The 18,686-nt window shown below is 40.3% G+C and overlaps 1 protein-coding gene across 3 annotated transcripts in view; it reads left to right on the plus strand.

Moving 5' to 3' along the window:
* Nucleotides 1-557: 557 nt before the first annotated feature.
* The window catches only part of LOC148222830 (uncharacterized), a 76,167-nt gene continuing 58,038 nt past the window's right edge, over nt 558-18,686 (plus strand). For 2 of the 3 annotated variants that reach the window (XM_088170022.1, XM_088170023.1), the window contains exons 1-3: nt 558-3,227; nt 10,858-10,998; nt 11,564-11,705. Coding sequence is in view for 2 of the 3 variants with exons in the window: in XM_088170023.1 (XP_088026149.1) it covers nt 10,946-10,998; nt 11,564-11,705 (195 nt within the window). In the remaining variant the exon portion in view is untranslated. The remainder of the gene's footprint in view (nt 3,228-10,857; nt 10,999-11,563; nt 11,706-18,686) is intronic. The other variant, XM_088170024.1, reaches the window with a different exon arrangement.

Below are 18,686 nucleotides of genomic sequence, written 5' to 3' on the forward strand. Positions count from 1 at the left end.
CATAAAACAAAGAGGATTTTTTTTTAAAGGGGGATTTCACATGACATTATAAGGAAGTTTAGAGCAGAACTTATTTTAGAGCCATCTTTGCAGGTTAATGTGAGCATATTGAAGGCAAAATAGGCAATAATGGTGTAGTGGTTAGATGTGAACTACCACCAATATCCAAGTTAAAAGCTAGCTGAAATACTAGAGTAAGTAGAGAACCATTAACTTTCATCTCACTCATTTTCAGTCTTTGAAAGGAAGGTGAAAAGGCAGGAGGAGAAAGCAGTACTACAGAAAACAGCAGAAAAAGTAACGATGAAAAACATACCAGATGTGTCGAGCTGGAAAGACCTAAAGGACCTATTCCTAATCAATAGGACCTCTGAGATAAAACTATGGAAAAGACAGAGAAATTATCATCTGAGATGGTGACAAGAGTGAGGGAAAATACAGAAAATGTTTAGCCTAAATATTAAGCCAAATTCTCAATGGTGTGGTTTGCCCATGAAATTGTGTTTCATCTCTCCATCATCCTGGGCTCAAACTCTGCTCAAAGCCAGAATATGCAGGATAATGTTTCTCCTTACAGGGTAGGGCCAAATGCTTTCCAGCAAAAAGCAGGATAATTTTTTGGAGATGCAGTTGAATATGCCATGCTAAATACAGCTGTAGGTTGATACAAAGTTTGGGAATGCTCCTCCTGCTGTTATAGGCTTTGTGAAGAGTGTGATGTACCTGGTGGAAGCTGTGAGACTCTTACTGAAATACCCTGGAAAGCCACAGTGCTGTGTTAGACAAAAAGATTAAGTATAACCTAGAATTTTAAGGCTTAAAAAATAGACAAAATGAAAAAAGAAAAATATACTTTCAGTGTCTTCAATGAAAACCTTTCCTGTGCTCAGATTATTCAATTTGTTTCATCCATAAAATGAATCAGTGCACGTGGTATACAGAATGGAAGAGATATCTAAGAGTAACAAAATAGTTCTTTTAGCCAATATCAGCAGATGCTAACCTGCATCACATGACTTTCTGTAGCCTGATGTAATGCTGTGTGTTTAGGGTCAAGGAACAATGAACTGTCCTGGAGGCATGGCTCCTTTTTCCACAATGATGACAGTGAAGAAGTAGGGAAAATATCAGGGACTGTTAGCAGGGTTATTTTGTGTTCCTCTCTTATGTATTACTTATTGGGGATGGAAATTCCCATGTCACATTTTTGTCGTGGTTGTGTGGAAGAAAGCAGGCAGGAGGCTTTCACTGCACCGTGTCAGCCTCTGCAGTGCCTTTGTAGGAGATCTGCTTTATGTTGCAGTGTAGGGAGTTGCCAGGAGAGGGGGGGAAATGGGAAAAAGGAAGTTTGGATAATAAAATAGGCTTGTCCCTTGAGTGAGAAGCATGGGTGATGTATTAGTGCCTTTACCAGGCTTTGGCTGTAGAGCTGTACGTCCTCAATTGCATATTAAAGATTAAGAAAATACTCCAAAAGCCTAAACTGCCAGTCTTCCTGCATGTATTTCTGTGAGCATGGGCTTGTGCCATGGGTTCAGGATATACTCTTTCTTGTTTACACAACCACAGGCTTCTTGGAGCATCTGCCTTTTGCTCACACCATGATTAAATTGTACAGGGTGAACATGTGTTTCTCAAATCTCCCTGCAGCCCTTCGGATATGACTGTTTTAAGTTTGACAAGAGGAGGTAAGGGTGCACATGAAAGTGTGCAGTTCTGAGTTTGTTCTTTTTGGTGCTTTCATATTGCAAAGATCAATAATTTACCTCCTGTCAAGTGAAACCAGGAGATTAGTTGCATTAATTTTTGAATGTTTTTTTTATTTTCTGCAAATTGATCGTACCTTCCTGAAGTCATGTTTGTAGCCTTGCTGTACTATGGTGGCAGGGGAACTACACTGAGCTGTGCTGGCTGAATGTACAGCTTAAAAAGCACTATATGTGAATAAACATAGCTGTTATAACAGGAGGCAGGGAATCATCAACAAACTGGTGGTTTGATGGGCTTGGGCACTGTTTTGGTTTCAGATTTTTCCTCCAAGGTAATATTTCGTTGTTGTTGTTTGTTTTCTTCTCAAGTACATCCTCTGCTCTTGGTTTAGCTCATCATCTACACATGCGGCACAGAGCTTTAGGCTGATTTCCAGTGCTCTCAAAATGGCCAGTCAGCCCTTACCCAGCCTTCTGTGATTGCCAGTGTTTCATGCATATGACAGGGGTGCAGAAATTCTGTGCTAATATTCTGGGTGGTGGTGGGGTATATTTTCAGCTGAACTCAAAGCAAGTGTTATAAAGTGGTGCTGCTCGTCCTGAGCACCCTGGTGCAGTGACACCCTAGTGGCTGAGGTGCTGTGTGTCTCTGACCCTGCACTCACTGAGTCTCAGCCTCCTTCTGCTCCTGCCTTGCTGCCCGACGTGGGAACACGGCCTCGAGTGCCTGTGACTCCTCCCAGCTGGCCATATGATTGATTCTCGGTTCTCTGCCTGGAGGTTTGGGCTCATCCCGTGGGCTTGCTGTAGGAGAGGAGCGATGCCTGCCCAGCAGTGTCCTTGGGTGGAGCAGAGGCTCCTCACACAGGCATTTTTGCTCCATTATCCCTCTGCAAATACTATGCCTGGTAGATATTATACTGCCACCTAAAACATTGCTTACTTGCATTATTCTGAAAACATGCTGGTGGTAATCACCCACCAGCAGGCTGCAGTTTCCTCTGAGTTGAGAGGCATCGAATGCCTGATGCAGCACTGCTCCCCTCAACAGCTCAGGAGCTGCCCTTGGCCCATGGTGCTGCTCTCTGTGCTACTGTAACAGATGTAATTCTCTGATCACAGCTCTCATTTGTGCATTGATTTTGAACTAATGATGTGTTTCTGTGTGCATACCTAGGGGGAAAATAAAGGAAATGCTAGAACTCCTCCTTCATTTTGGACTGTATATCTCAGAGCTGCTGTGGAAGTACTGCATATAGCACTGCTGCTATGCCTGGGTTTTTATGAAGTCCTTGGAAAGATTTAATTAAAGCTGTTTTCTAGATTTCATCTTCTGCAGGAATGGTCTTTTAAAGATTCTTCCTGTGGGGTATTGTTTATCCAATTTAAGGTATTGAAATGCAGAATATTATTCTGGTGTATTTATTCTGTGGAAATCTAGACTTAATTTTTTTTTCCCTAAACAGTTTGCTGTTATGTGGAGGAGATGCAGTCCATGTTCTGCAACTGCTATGAGAGGTGAGATTGAAATGAGTTTGATTCTCTTCTGCATTTTATCTGAAGCCTGCAGGTAACTTGGCCTTGTATCTGAACACCATAAGTATGTATTGCTTTTCTATTAAAGCATTTCCATAGATATCACTGTCATTTGTATTGTTCTCTATTTAACTAAAATACATTTTCCTCTTTGAGATTTTCTCTAGTTCTGTCACAGTACTTCTGCTCTGTTTGTCCACACAAGCTATTCACTCAGTCTCTGGTGCTTGCTGGCAGGGTTTATTTAGGAATTGAATATTGTGTTATTCCTAGGTGTTCCCACAAGTGCCCCGTGAAGGCATACCTCTTGCACTGCCATTGCACCAGCACTCAGATTCCCCAAGTTTCTCAGTGTGCAGATCACAGCTGAAAATTCAATGTGAAGTTACTTGTGCTGGTGCTGTAATGAAAACTCTGCTGTGTTGGAAATCCCATTTTCAGACACAGTTGCCCACAGCTCTTTTCCCCACACGTTATCCTGGTTTTGTAGCCTCCTCTGCTTCAGGGTCTTTCTCACTACATACTCAATTGATGTTTCTTATTGAAAATTGAGCCACAGTAAATATCTGACATGATCAATTCTGTTCACCCACAAAATATGACTGGCTCTCTTCCTCAGATCCCAATCAATGCCTTCTCCTTTTAATTTGCTTTACTTTCTACCTCACACTTATTTATTTCTGCAGCCATATTCCCAGGTCATTCCCTATCTCTATTCAGAGTTTGCACCTCTCCTGTGCAGAATGTCTCCAAAGTCAGAAGCCCTTTCTTTGGGTAAAATGCAGTCCTTATGTCTGCAGATCTTCTCCTGTGCCAGAAGCTCTCCTCCCTCTCAGGCACTTGTCCTGGTCTAGCCTGCTCCCATCTCCATGAGACTCTTCTTGTTCTTGCCTAGCCCCAGCCATTGGTGGGGTCTGTCAGCCCTGAATCAACTTCCAGCCTTCCAGGCAGGTGGACAGGTCCCAGGGGATGCAGCTGCAGGGCCATGACCAGCTCTGCCCACCCTGCGGGGAAGTGACCAGAGAAACTCCTGGTATGTATCTAATTTTAAACTTGTATGCTTTTGATTTACATGCACAAAACCATACCAGCTCCTACCCTTATGGAATAATTTCCCCCTGTTTGTTATCCTTTTCCTGTATGGTGCCAGTTCTGTATCGTTATTCATTTTATGTATCCTTTATCATATTTGTCAGTAAGTCTCCAGCAGACACAAAGCAGCAGGCTCTGTTTGCAGCAGTACAGCTACCAGAGCTTGGCAAAATAGCAGTGCAAAATCATTTGCATTAGAGCTAATAAAGACAGCTGGAATGGGCCCCAAAATATGTTCAATAAACCAATAAGAGTGACTGCTGTTTATACTCCTACTTTAGTAAAACTAACTGGTTTTCATTCAATGTTTATAGTACTGTAATTGTGTAGTGTAGTATTTTCCTGCAATTTAAAACTAATATAATGGTCAATGCCTGCCTTTAAATACTGACAGTTTGCTAACAATTTCCGGTCTCATGCCTTGTGCATTTTATTTCCTCTATATGAGGGGAGGGTGAATGTCTCTCCATGTACTTTGCTGTAACTCCTGGTAAATGCAGTTTCTTTTATTGTGGCCATTATAACTCTCACATTGGGGAATAAAAGCACGTTGTGGTTTTTTTAACCTCAATTCCTATATACAAAATTTTCCAGAAATCTTCTAGAGGAGTAGAGAGATCATAATTTAGAAAAAGAAATATGTGAATTAACCAGTTAATAGAATTCTTTGAAATTCTAGATGCTAACATACTGCTGTGGCTTCCCTCTGCATTCCTCCCTAGCAAGTTTAGCTTATCTATCCCATGGAAATGATTTATTTAAAATAGAAGTGTCAGACCTTGAGACAATATTATCCTACCAAATCTAAATGTCTTGGAAATACGTGCTTATTCTGAAACATGCACATATTGGCTTCCATAAAAGAACATGCCTATTTTTTAACTTGCTTGATGCATGCCAGCATTTTTTATAAAGAGGATAACTGATAGACATTCTTAATAATAATGACAAATAAATAACATCCCTTTCTCACAATGCTTGACAATGCAAACATGTTGTATAGGATTATATAGGCAAAAGTAACAGGCAGAATTTTCCTTTACCCTCTGCCATACGTGAAACAATAAATCAGCCCATACTAAGTTCATTTAGCCATATTTTACATCTTCTAGAACTGGAATTGTGTAGCCTACAAAACAATTTATATTTTATCTGTACCATCTAATTAATTAAATGGCCCCAGAGTACCAGACTCACAAATCTCGTTAATAGCTGAATACGGAAATAAAGACTGTTCAACCCTACTAGAATAATATTTGCATATCTCCACCTGCGATGGGTAATAAGTACCTGCCACAAATCAGAATTATGAATTTTGCACGCCTAACAAAACCGCAGGGGAAATTATACCTCAGACATTCCATAATAATTGCAGCTAAGCTGTTTAGTGCCATCCACTTATTCTGCCTGAAATGTTTAAAGCAGCAACAGTTGTAAATGAATTCAGGCACACATTCAAGAGAAAATGTTTTAAAAAGTTTTTCTGTCTTGCCATATGTAATTATCTTTATAGAAATGTTCATCTACAAGTTATAACATGCTCACATTTAAAATTGCAAATTAAAAAGTAAGCTCCTCCAATTAAAGTACATTTTATAAGAGCGTCCTTGTAAGTTTACTATGATTATACAGGAAACAGTTTGGGCCATGTTTATCCCATTGATCTCCCAGAATTGGTGATCTGTTCTATAAACAACTGCAGCAAGGGGTTTGATTTTTCAGTACTTCTTTCCCCAATAACAAGTGATTCCTGGGGGAGAGTTAACTGTTAAGGCTTGGACAGAAATCTACTGCAATGTAGATAGTCTTTCATAGGCTGGGGAATTGGGGCATTGAATGAGGCAGCACGAGTTTCCTCTGCTTTGTTTATTTTCGTGACAGGAGTGGAAACTTCGTATGTAGTATAGCTGGAGGAATGGTGAGGTGCTGGGGGTCTCATCTTCTGGCTGGGAGTATAAAGGAATGATAATGCCTGAGTTTACACTTTATATAATGATAGGACTTCGAGAGAGCTCAAGAGCTCTTTATAAGCACAGGTCCTGCTCAGGCAGCTGCATTAGGACAACTCTAGGAACTGGATCATGGACTGCTGGCTTCAGGAGCACAGGTTGGTCTGTAAATGTGGTATGAACCCACACACTGTGTGTGTATCTGCTGCTGGTACATTATGTGACAGTTCCCACTTTATCCACACATGCTAAGAGCAGTGTTTTGCAGCCAGAGCAGCACACGGTGCATGTTCCACCTCTGTCTCCAGATGAAGACACGGAGACATGGGACAGCAGCTGTTCCTGTGGGATCCCTGGGCTCTGCAGGGGCTGGCAGGGGACACATCTTTGTAACTACAAACATGAGGCATTAGGCAGCAACTGGTGGTGACAGCCCTGCTGCCTCTCGTGATATGTATGTATGAATTGTTATATTATAGACTTAAGAGAAGGCAACAGACCAACAAAAATAACTCCTCCTTCACTCTGGGTCTCACTGAACACTTGGTGTTTTATGAAGAGCTAAACTTCCCCATTCTGCAGCAGGGGTGAGCAGAGCCAAAACTGCAATGTGAACTGTATTTGTGATCACTGAAATCAACTCATCATTTTAAAGCTAGTCTTCTTATTTTGGAGTGTTTTCTCTTAGTAATGCACAGCGCAGGCAAGCCTGCACATGTCCATTTAGGCTGCAGGTGAGGGTACACTAGAGAAAAATGAGATACAGGGAAGCCCCATTTCCATCAGATGAGAAGGGCAGAGACAGCCCAGAAGAAGGCATTTGATGGAAGGTGCAGATCAGGGTGTCCATGAGGAAACCATATCCTGGAAGGGGGCTGGCAGTTTGGGTAAACATTCAAATGCAGACGCTTGTAGACAAGCAAACTCACCTCAGGATTAGGTTTATGTTATTTTCAAACCAGTCACTGTGGCCTTACAACATGCAAATATAATCCTACTATAATGCTTGCTGTGCCTCTAGAAGGAGAGCAGGAGGAGCCAGGAGAGGACTGCTCCTGGGGAGGCAGTGGTGCCCTCTGCCAAGCCCTGCCAGCAACATGCAGGGAGCAGGCCCTGGAGTACTGCAGCTCCTGTGCCTGTAAACTTCCACATCTGTGGGCTGGAAGGGAAGCAGTCATTTTGCCAGTGTTTTAGTATAAGATTAAAAAATAATTAGAATTTTTATATGTTCAAAAGGAAGGGGCACAGTGCAGCAAGTCACAAGATGATTAAGTCAGGTTGATTGGCTCTGCCTAGAATGACAGCAATGAGTGTGAAAGTTTACTAAAATAGCTGATAGCCTATTACCATGATGAAGCTTAACACTTCCTTTTATATTTTAAAGATAACTTAACAGATGAAGTCCCTATGGATTTTTTTTCCATATTACATAAAATGGCTATAGAAGTTGAACTAAAATCCCTCACTAACTTACACATTAGCCCAGGGCAATAAAGATGTTTTTATTGGAGGCAGATTTCATGAAAAGTTGTTCAGTTTTATCTCTGAATACTGTACTGTGCTGAAGGCATTTAAGTGTCCTGTTGGGACACTCTGTCCTGGAAAGCAGTTACTCTCAAAAGGACAGCAAGGTCACTGGAAAAGCTGTATTTTCTGCTAGAGGATCCTGCCCTTTCCCCTCAGTTTATCTGCCACTTTTTTGTCTTGGCTGTGAACAGAAGCCAAGCCACACTGTCAGACTGCAATCCCTGCTTGCACTCTGATGGTTGCAGATCCAGCGTCAGACAAGCATAGTTGAAAGGGAGCCCCTGGTCCTCTGGCCTGCTTCCTCCAGCTTGGCCAAGTCCTCCTTCCTCCCTTCCTTCCTTCCTTCCAGCTGTAAAGGATCCTGTGTCTCTGCAGCAAGGTTTCATTTTCTCTTCAGTTCACACTTGTTACCTGGGCTGTTCCCCAAACCAGCAGGCTGGTTCCCTGCCATAAATTGCCATTCTTCCTGTCTTTTCTAGAAGCAGTTAAAACTTATAATCCAACTCCCATCATCTTAGCTTGATTTTTTACAGAACCCTTTTCTCTAACCTTTGCAAATGCAGCAGTAGTTCAACCATTCCTTCTCCAACAGCTCTTGCTGTCCAGGCTGCCTCCCTCTGCCCATCCCTTCTGGCTAATTCCCTTGACTTCACAGATAACATAACCCACTTGTCATCTTTCACCCATCACTTGGTATCAGACTGCAAATCTCTTGGCTCTCACTGTCATTACAGGATGGTTACGTTTTCTATCAAGACCTTCATGACTTTTTCCTCTTATTCCTGCACTTTCTCTCCCTTCAGTTGGCAGTGGCACCTCATAATTATCCATAAACCAGGCTTCTAGCTGTGATTCAGTGCTGCACTGTTTCTGTGGCTTCTATCTTTGGAGGACTGCTGGCAGTTCAGCGATCCTCTCTCCATCATGAGTGTTCTCTGCTCCCCCACAGACACTCCATCCTTCTTTTGGGTTTTGTTGTCCAGTTCCATTCTTATAGAAGCTCAAATTCATGCAAAAGGTGTGAGGGTATCCCCTCCCTAGAGCCAAAGACTTTATAATCTTTGCTAGTAGCTAATAGCATCAGAAAGTGCTAATTTACTGCTATGTACATGCAGCAGTGCTGTGTGGGCTTAGTCCCCTTCCAGTTGTATTCATATCAGCTGGCCTCTGTCTGAAAGGCAGATGAGGAGCTGGTGTTAGTGGTTTCTTTCCATAAACTATTATGCAGAGAATGATCTCTGATTGAGGTCGTGCCCCACTACCTTACAAAGAAACACATGTGTCTTTCCTAGGTTTAAACATAAGGCCACACTTGGCAATCAATGAGCAGTTTCTCATTGATTATGATTGGCAGGGATTTTTATGACATTTATTTTTGGTTTTGTTTCCCTCATTTATCTAAATCTAGGAAATATTTCTATTTAATCTTTCAATCTATAAAAAGTACAGATTTCATCTTATAAGATGCTTTAAGTATGTATAATAAAAAGATGGCTTTCCCTTTACCTTGCACATTCCATTCATATTGTAATTTTTTGTTCAAGCTTAAGCAGTCCATGTTTCATTAAAAAACCTCACACTATTCATATTTCTTTCATCCCTTGTAAGATGGTAAAAGCAATGTTGCTTTGATGAAATTTGGCAGGTAAGAGGATCTAGTTGAATCATCTCAAACCCCTGGAGTTTTGGGCCTCCAGCTATTATAGTAGAGAAGCTATGAGTATTCAGAAATTGGTCCTTTGTTTGCACTGCATTTCCAAGCCATCTGTAGCACACAAAAGCCACAGCTCTCTTTATAGTTAAGAATGAATATTTAAAAGTTCAGTTTTAGATTTTATTTGTAGCACTTCACATCTTTCTATCCCATCTGTCTTGTGTCTCAGAGCAGTTACATTCAATTGTACTAGGCAATGGCAGTGCTTGGTCCTAGAACCACAGGTGAACACTGGTCCCTTTCCATTTGGTATCAGTGTGTGTAGTGTGTGAGCAGGATCTGCACTGAGCACATATGTGTTCATTTATTCCCATGCATTAAATTTTTATTTGATTATTAACAAGCAGCTGCAAATATCAGGTTGTCCAGTGTGAAACGTTCCTGCATGTTCCCATAGAGTGGGAGAAAAAACAAGCAACTGCAAGAGTGCTGCTGGCCCGGGATGGTGTAGGCTGGACTGTGCTGGGGCTGGCAGCACTCACCCCAAAACAAGGGAAGCTGTCCTTGGACCCACGTGCTGAGCCTCCACTTCCACAGTGTGTCTGGGAAGTGACAGGTGCCCTTGGGAAAAGGGAAGGCAGGAGGATATGTCACAGTGAGAGGGGACTCTTGTCATCTGGTGTGGAGGAGGCTGTAGGGAAAGGGGTTGGAACTGCTCACTTCAGATGGTGTCAGCAAATGCATTTGTATATATTCCTATATATGTTCCATGGAAAATTAGCAAGAAGCAACAGAGCTTCTCTAAATTGCAGGAAAATAACTTCTAGTAATTTACCCTGTTAGGGTATTATCATCTAGTTGTATCACGTTCAGTATTTTGTATCTAAACCTTAGCTGCATCTGACAACAATATGCTATTTTTTGTCTTCTATGATTAACTAGATATCTGAAGTCACCTCTTTTGAGTCAGAGGTATGAAAAGAGAAGCAACATATCTTTCAGAAAAAAAATGAGAATCATCTACCTCCTATTGAGTCATTCTTCAGTTTTGTTAAATTGCTCATCCCTTGTTTTTATTCTTTTTGTGCCCTGTCTTGGGCATGAATGGGACACCCTGGTGGAATGTTTGTTAGAATCTTGAGGTGTAAATAAATTATTGCCCTTAATGGAGTTCTTACTTTATTTTTTTAAATAAAAAGTATGTAAATTTATACATGAATAGATATATGTGTATCACCATCCCTTTCTAGAAAAAAAGAGTGAATTACATATGTTAACACATATGATTAAAAAACTTTTCTATCTCAACAAGACCTTAAATATAGCAATCACGTTGCAATTCACCATGAAAAATCTGTCCTAAGACTTATGGTTTCTTTATATGAAATAGAATTAAAGTAAATGAATGAAGACTACAGTACCCTGAACTGAGGTCCTGGGATTAACTAAAAAACAGGAGCTTGCAAAGCCAACTGTTGATGTTCTTCAGTGTGTATTATATATTGCCATCTCATCAAATAAACTTAAAAGGGTAAGAATTATTCAGGTTATTGTGCTGTCATTGTTTAATAAAATTGAAAAGAATTGTTTTAGAACAAGCAATTCTGAATTATTTGATAGTAATTGAGAGTAGATTCTTATTTAGATAGATCTTTAAAGAAAGCTGTGTGCAAGTCTGGCAGGTATGTGTTTTCATTGTTTCTCACTTGGGTCTTCCATGAGGCCAGACACTTGCTTTTCCAAATATGAGCACCTTATATAATATTTTAACTAAATTTCTCACTGACCTGTGAAGGTTTATATCACTTTAAAGAAAAAATGGAGCAATGAAGAAAGTAGTTTTTTTCCTGAATTGAGTAAATTGTAGGGAATAAACTGTTTTTTCTGGTAGCAGTGCCTCCAACACAGAGGTCTGGACCTCGCTGGGAGTCACATGAATGTTCCATGGCTGCATTCCCATGAAGATAAGGGGTGTTTGTGCAGTGGTGGGCCTTGTCCCAGTGAGAGACAGCCTTACCTTCTGCCTTTGCATTTTGTTACATGTTCTTACTTTTTTTTGCTTAGGCTTTAAAGTAATGAACTTTTCTTTTCCACAGATCTCTGTCATCTCCTGCTAGTGCTCCCTGGAGAATAGATGGTGAAAAAGTGAACTGTTTTCTGGTTGCATATCACATCCAATTCTTGAGTCCATGCACTGCCCACACAACCATTGCTTTTGCTTCAAACAAGCAGCCTGAAGTAAGTGGGAGAATTTCACTTCGAATGTTGTTTCAGTTCTTTTTTATTGGGGGATTTTTGTCTGTTATTTATGAGAGACTGAAAAACATAGGCAAGTAAAATTATATAATGTGGCCAAAGCACTTTTTGCTGAGCAGCTCAGCTCCCATGGCTGCAGGATTGTCATGGGGATGAGCAGGTGATGCATGCTTAGAACTTCTTGGGGCTGGGAAAGGACTGTGCCAGGGGTAAGGAAGGCATGATAAAGGCATTTATTGTACATTGTCTATTGTGTATATCTATTGTACAAGAGCTCTGCCTTACTCTACTTTTGTAAGGAAATGGGGAATAAGCTTTAATCTTCAGATTGCAAAATCTAAGATGTAAAGAATTTAGAAGAAAGGTGAAAAAAAGAGAATAGTTTAGCTGTTAGTTTCCTTTACTTTGGGAAATGAGTCGGGCAAAAGAAAGAATTTATGGAGGATGTGGATGAAAACTCTGCTGACTGGATGGCCTGAGTTAGTTTGTTAAAGACAGAACTTGCAGAGTGTTGTTTGTTAACAGGAGCTGGCCACTTTTTGCTAGACACCAGGTTTTTGCAAAACTCTTCAAGCGAGGGAAGTAGTCAAAAGAGAAAAAGTGTCACTATTTTCCTCATAATAAAATCTCTAAGTTGAAAACATAATGGAGCCTCAGACCATCTTGTGAAGGAAGTACACTTAAACCCAAATATGACAAAAAAGTGTTTCTCTGGGGAGCTCTGTACCCTTTAGTCTCCAGCTGACCTACCTCGTCCCATTGGAAAGGCCTGAGCTCCCCAGTGAGCAGTCAGGACTCTGGAAGCATCTGGCAGCCTTTGGTCTGACTAATACTTAAAAGTCTCTAGGGCTGCCTATAGTCTCGGGAAATTTTCTTTTTTCATTTATTCTTTTATGAAGCCTTTGTTCCTTCCACAGTGTTGTGTGGCTGATCTATTGTAAATCTTTGTTCTATATGGTGTTTTAAATCCTTTTGCTTAGTGTGTGTAAAAAGCTGCAAATATTCTGTGCCTTGCCTCTCTTTATCCTCAGCAGTGAGGTTCCTTCCACAGCAGTAAGTCAGCAGGGTGGAATGACTGCTCTGCCTGGCTGCTGCCTGCCCATTTGTGCAGGTGTCCCGACCTGTTCAGCTTTTTCTGCTCTCTAGTGCATTTAAATATCAAGGTGGGTCAGGTTCTAGTCCAGAATTTCTTAAAATGGGACTTAGGTACCTAAGTGGATTCAAAAATACTGAAGCTTTGACTGGTCTCAAAAGAGCTTCTTCATAGTTTAAATTTCACAAGAGATTGTTTTTTAGACATCTCAGACATTGGTTTAGGAACCTATTTTAGGCACTCAGATATTTGGATCTGGCCCTGATGTTGTGTAGGTACATGATGCAGTCTGTCTAAGCAGAAAGAAGTTGGAATGGGGTTTATCTCCTCCAATCCTACTCATGCTCCCCTCTCCTGCCTTGCACACTAGGAACATGCAAACAATAGCAAGAGTTTGGCACTGAGTTCATGCTGTCTGATGGCATAATCCAGCTGCTTTAGTGTAAATCAAAAAATATTTTAGAAATGTGCAGGTGCCAAGCGCTGACAGAACAAGCAATTAAAAATACAGGAACTGTAAGATCCTAAGAGAGCATCTAACCTGCATTTTTCAATTAATTCTATCTGTTTTGTCCTCTTCAAAAAGCAGGGCCTGTGGCTGCTGTGTGCCTGGCCTGAAAAAGCCAGCACATCTCCAAGGGCTTTCTAAAATGTTGTATAATTTTTCCTTTAACATGAACTAGTGTAGCCTAGGGACCATTTTCTTTAGGACAGTTAATTCTGAGCTATTCAGCAAAGTTTTTAATTGTCCAATATGTTGCCTTTAATGTCATTCAGTATCAAGCTGTGTGACTAGTTAGGGTGAGAGGAGAAAGACGGTTGTCTTTGAATTCTGACTCCGAAGAGGCAGATGCTTTTCCTGGCCAGTCATCAGCACCATGGTGCTTTGAGGATGAGGAGGACTATGGAGAAGGAGGCAGAACATATTTTTGCTGTTCCAGCAGCCTGGGCTTTCTCCCACAGAAGAGGGAGTGTCCCTACCCCCAGCTGGAGGAATCTGCTCCCGTGGAAGAGGATGGGCAGGAGTGTGGGTCCAGCTGGGCCACGGCTACAGAGCAGAGTTGGGCTCAAATGATGGTTTTTCAGCATTTTGTCAGGCTGGCTCATGCCCACTCTGAGTGTGCAATTGCACTTCCACACTTGAGTTGTTCTGGGCTAAAGGCTGGAAAGAGGAAAAGCTGAAATAGAGAGACCAGGGGCAAGGATGAAAGTCCTCATACCAGAGCACTGGTGTATTTGTTTTTTACCAGCTGCAATTTGTGAATGGCCAGATCAGGTCAGAAATGCCCCTCTGTGCAGCATGGCTGGAGCAACAACCTGGGTCCTACTCTGTCTGGTGCTGTCAGCCTACCTCTTATCCTTGTCCTCCATAAGGAAGTTCTGTAAGTCATCTCAAAATCAAGAGGACAAAAAGGTACATTTGAAGTTACAGCATTAGGGTTCAAAATATATAGAGGATAATTAAAATTTTTTGGGTTTTATTCAATTTTTCCTTTCACAGTGTGATCAACGTTTGGTGCCCTGTAGCTGATGTTTAAATGAATATTCATGCAAATTTTGTAAAAGAATAAATGTTAGACAATAGGAGGTTCATTGGTACTGATTAATGGTTAATGCTGTAAACAAGAATATCCACGTGTGATTTTCATAGATCAGTTTATGAAGTTGCAAAGAACTAGAATATTCAAATATTTACTTGTTTTTGTAAACCTGAAGAGATTTTTAAACCACATGTTCACTGTACTTCCAGAATTCCACCAGGCTGCATGTATGCACTTCTTAGTCCTTAAAACTAGTAAGATGTCATTAAAACATTCATTGACACAGCCACTGTCTACGTTGGCTAGACCTTCAACATTACTAATTCAGCTCTTCTGCATTTGCATGCAGCACCTCAACTACAAGGCTTTAATGCTGTTCTCTGTTTTGTTCTGCTGTCAGGTATTCAGCTGTGGTGTCTTCTTCACTGAAGAATTTCTATATTACAGCTCTGAACACAATCTGTTTTGTATGCTCATGAACGAGCTCAAGGACTCAACCCCCCCTATTTTATATTCTGCGCTGGTTAGTTTTACATTTCTCTGGCACCTTGGTAAAAAGTAGTCAACACAGTTAACAATATACATTGTGCAACAATAAATATTTTATTGGATATATAATCTGCACAATTCACAAGTTTGATTTTTCGCTGGGAATTTGAATAAATCTATAATTTTGAATATTTGGTGGAAACTCATTTTTTATAGTGTATTGCACTATAATCACTGTAAAATGTATGATCTGATTTTTAATGGGAGCTGTAGACATTACCTTTACCTTTTTCCTTATCATTGCTGAACTCTAATAAACCTCTTTTATAGGCAGTGTAGTTTGGAGCAAGAAATACAGAGGTTTCACCCTGGGAAACCCTGGTATATAATTCATATACTAGTAAATTACAGTGTATTCCCTACACAAGATAGCATTAAGGAGTGTCTTTTTTCAAATGTGTCTAAATACTTATATATCTACTTAATATATTAATTTCTTGCACAATTGTTTGGTTTTGTTGTGTTTCTTATTTATTCTATTGGTACAAACAGATTTCTTTATTTACATCTAGCTTGCAGTTCCTATCATTGTCTTAAACCAATTGTAACTAAAGAAACAGCTCTGTTCCTTTCTACCACAGCATTTCCCCTCTATATGTACAAGTTTGTGTTTCAGTTCATGGTTTCATATACAGGAATATAGGGATGAAAATTGTTTGCTTTCTTTCTATATTAATAGATTAGGCTTTTATTGTTGCACACGCCTAGAAACTGTACTTGATCCAGGAGACAAAAAGATAAATTACTCTGTATGCAGGGTATTGAACTCCTATCAGTATATTGTGATATATTAATTCTTTTTTTAATGCATTCATCCTAACTGTGTGCCTATGAGAGAGGGAGTCTAAGTCATAGTTATCTCAAAGATGGGGGATTAAGCCACAAAAAAACCCGGAGCACCTTGACTAAGGCTGCACAGTGTGTTTGTAGCAAAATAGAGAGTGATCACAACTCTGAGTGGTGATGTTAAGTATGGGATCACTGTTGCCTCAGAAGTTATGCTTTCATTCTGTTTGAATTAAATTCCATTTAAAATAAACCAGTAGTTCTAAATGAAAGTATCGTAGTCTTCAAACCAAGCAAGGGATTTTAAATACCATTTTACTGGGAATGTAATTCCCCGTCATTTTCCCCTGTGACTTGTGTTTTCGGAACTATTGACCAAGTCTCTTGGTGGAGCACAGCAACGCTGGTGCCTATTTGAATATAAGCAAGATTATGACAAGAAGATGGAGCAGCTGATTATTGTGGAAGGCTTTTAAGCAGACAAGGAGAAAAATATTTTCACGTCCTCCAAAGGATGAGTGAAAAAGGAGAAAGTGAACAATGCCTATCAGAGCAAAGTTACCCAGCATAGCTGGCTGCATTTAGGATAGTGAATACTTTCCAGAGAAGAGAAATGAAAGCTCAGGTGCTCAAACAGTTTGAAATGAGATTGGCAAATGTGTTCAGAAAACAATCTGTGATTAAAGAGTGTCTGTTCTGATTATAATGTTTGTTACTGTGAAAGAAACTCATATTTGGTGATGCATTTGTTCCAAAACTGGTAACCTAAATATTGATGAATGCTTGCAAAATTGTGCAGTAGGTGCATGGATTAGCTCAAGGTTTAGAACTCCTTCAGGTCACAGGAACGATCAGTTGTTTCTCCCAGATGAAGATAAATGTGTTTGCTGTTGACAAAATGGTTGTCTTTATTCTCGTAATGGAGGACTTTAAAACTGCTTCTTTTAAATGTCATCCACCTTCCCAATGTCTTTCTTTTCCACCTTATCTGCTCTCAAAAACTCAGGATGAAGTAACCTTACTGAACATAAACAGTTGTTGAAGTTTCATTAACCTCATCTTGCCTTTTTGTATGCTCTTAGTGACTAGAAGATCTTTACAACCACTTTAAAAGTGATTATTTTTCTGACAGTACCCTCCATAAGGCTTGCTGTCTTGCCACTGAACTGAATGGGGTGTACACAGGACACTATCTTGTGTTTTAGCTGGGAACAGTAAGACACTGATAGAGGAATTCAACCATCTTCCCACACTAAATAGTGCAATTTCTTTGCTTTTAGACCTATGGATCTTTGTGTAACACTCCTTCTCCATTTTCTTCTTCCTTTACTATCTGACTTTTCTATCTCTAATCATCCTTCCCCAGTTCTTCCTATTCCTTGTTAAAGATATGACTGTCACTGAGCTGCCCCTTGCTTATCATCAGCAAACTCACCTTTCAGCAAACCTACCTTTTTGGCATGTCTGAATGCAGTAAGATTTAGCCTTGTCATCCTTTATGAGAGTCCCATCATTGACTATAACCCCATGGTTGACTGCTGTGTTATGCAGAACTAGGCAGGCTGCAAGGATGTCAGATGTGGTATTGAGTCTGTGCTTTGACAATTGGAAAAGACACCGAGAATGAGATTTCACAATCCCAGAAGACCTTTGAGTGATCAATGAATTCTGAGTAAGTGAACTAGTAAGTGAACTTCTGCTGGTATAAGGGCAAAATCAAATTAGATCCATCAGCTGTTTCTGTCCTGGATAGCCACTGTCACCTAGAAATTATACAATAAAAAAGTAACTAAATCTGATGTATGAGACAGGGGATCAATGATGTGTTAGAATAAATGCAATGTAGCAGTAAATCAAGCACCTAAAATACAAACCATAATCTAAAAATGTTGGCAAGGAGAAGGCGTTCTCTATTTTCAAAATTCATGAAAATTAGGACTGAACAGACTGGGGAATAAATCCTGTTCAAAGTTCACTTAGTAAACTAGTGGTGTTATGAGACTGACTTTGATACACTCGTACAATACAGGCTCATCACATTACAAGTTGGCATTCTGATGTGAAAACGCTTGTCTCATTATTAATAATTGACAGAGCACATGATGTTATTCACTACAGGAGCCTATTAACTGAGCATTGGCAGCAGGATATAGTTGCAGGGAATAGCCTTAAATGTAAAATAAAGGGTATTAACTAATCCTTGTAGTTTCCATTCAGCTGTAAGGGCAGTGGTGACCTGCCATGATGGGAGTAGATTGCTGTGGTCAGTCTGGAGAGCATCTTCTCAAAGGCTGTGCCATACCCTGAGGCTCCTCAAGTGTCCGACATTCTGCTTTACAGAGGGAATTGGTGTTGAAGTGGGGCCGCTGACTACAACTAGTTTATTTAATTTCTGTGAAGTGTTGCAGAGAGCAACATCCCCTAAAGAGCAAAACTGCTTGTGCTTGGCCATATGCCTGTGTTCTATGATGTTCACCACTTTCTTCCCTCTCTGCCTGACATGTCAGTGAATGTTGGTCATTGAAAGAGGCAGCTGAGTAGGATCTGGTGATAACTGTGACTTGAAAAAGTTGAAGTCATAATTCAGCACTCAGATCTGAATTAACAGCTTCACATAATAAGTTATTATGCAGAGAGGTAAGAAGTAGAAATTTTTTTTTCTATTTGTTTATTTTGTTTTCTTCCCCTAGGAGAAAGAAATTATATTCACAACTTATAGCTCTAAGGTCCTTAATTGGTTTACAATCAATCTGCAATTGTTCTTGGTTCTTCAGGGACAAGAAAGCCTAAAATATCCTGTTTTATCATTAAAATAATCAGATTTATAGAACCAGTATTTTGTAATCAGTATAGTCTGTTCTCCCAAGTGGCAGGCAATATTGATGACATGTCTGCAAAAGGTGAGTTAGACAGACCAAGCTGCTGAACAGTAGCAGGGGTAGGGATATTGGTGAAACAGTGTTCTGTGCTGGAAGGGAGCTTGGAAGGGGTGTA

This window comes from Sturnus vulgaris, chromosome 9 (genome assembly GCF_052056855.1).
Source record: "Sturnus vulgaris isolate bStuVul1 chromosome 9, bStuVul1.hap1, whole genome shotgun sequence".
Lineage (NCBI taxonomy): Eukaryota > Metazoa > Chordata > Aves > Passeriformes > Sturnidae > Sturnus > Sturnus vulgaris.